General features: G+C 46.9%; 1 protein-coding gene across 1 annotated transcript in view; it reads left to right on the plus strand.

Moving 5' to 3' along the window:
- Window positions 1-166: 166 nt before the first annotated feature.
- EMH_0025430 (uncharacterized protein) overlaps window positions 167-286 on the plus strand; it is a gene marked incomplete at both ends in the record, with an annotated part of 1705 nt that continues 1585 nt past the window's right edge. Inside the window, one exon of the mRNA XM_013502444.1 lies at window positions 167-216. Within this exon, the coding sequence (XP_013357898.1) occupies window positions 167-216 (50 nt within the window). The remainder of the gene's footprint in view (window positions 217-286) is intronic.

The following is a 286-nucleotide window of genomic DNA, read 5'->3' on the forward strand; positions in this document are numbered from 1 at the left end:
CGCCTTATAGACGAACAGACACACCGCCACTCTCCCAATGCAATACAAAGGCAACTATAGGTTTCTAGGGTTTAGGGTTTAGGGTTTAGGGTTTAGGGTTTAGGGTTTTATAAACCCTTCTCCCCTCTCGCCTCTGCCACCCCTAAACCCCAAAATAAAACACAAAATGGCGACAGGGTCAAGATGCTGCGAATTCCACTTTGTGAATCTCACGAGGTAAGGGTTTAGGGTTTAGGGTTTAGGGTTTAGGGTTTGGGGTTTAGGGTTTAGGGTTTGGGGTTTAGGG

The sequence above is a fragment of the Eimeria mitis genome, genomic scaffold (assembly GCF_000499745.2).
Source record: "Eimeria mitis Houghton genomic scaffold, Emh_scaff923, whole genome shotgun sequence".
Classification (NCBI taxonomy): Eukaryota; Apicomplexa; class Conoidasida; order Eucoccidiorida; family Eimeriidae; genus Eimeria; species Eimeria mitis.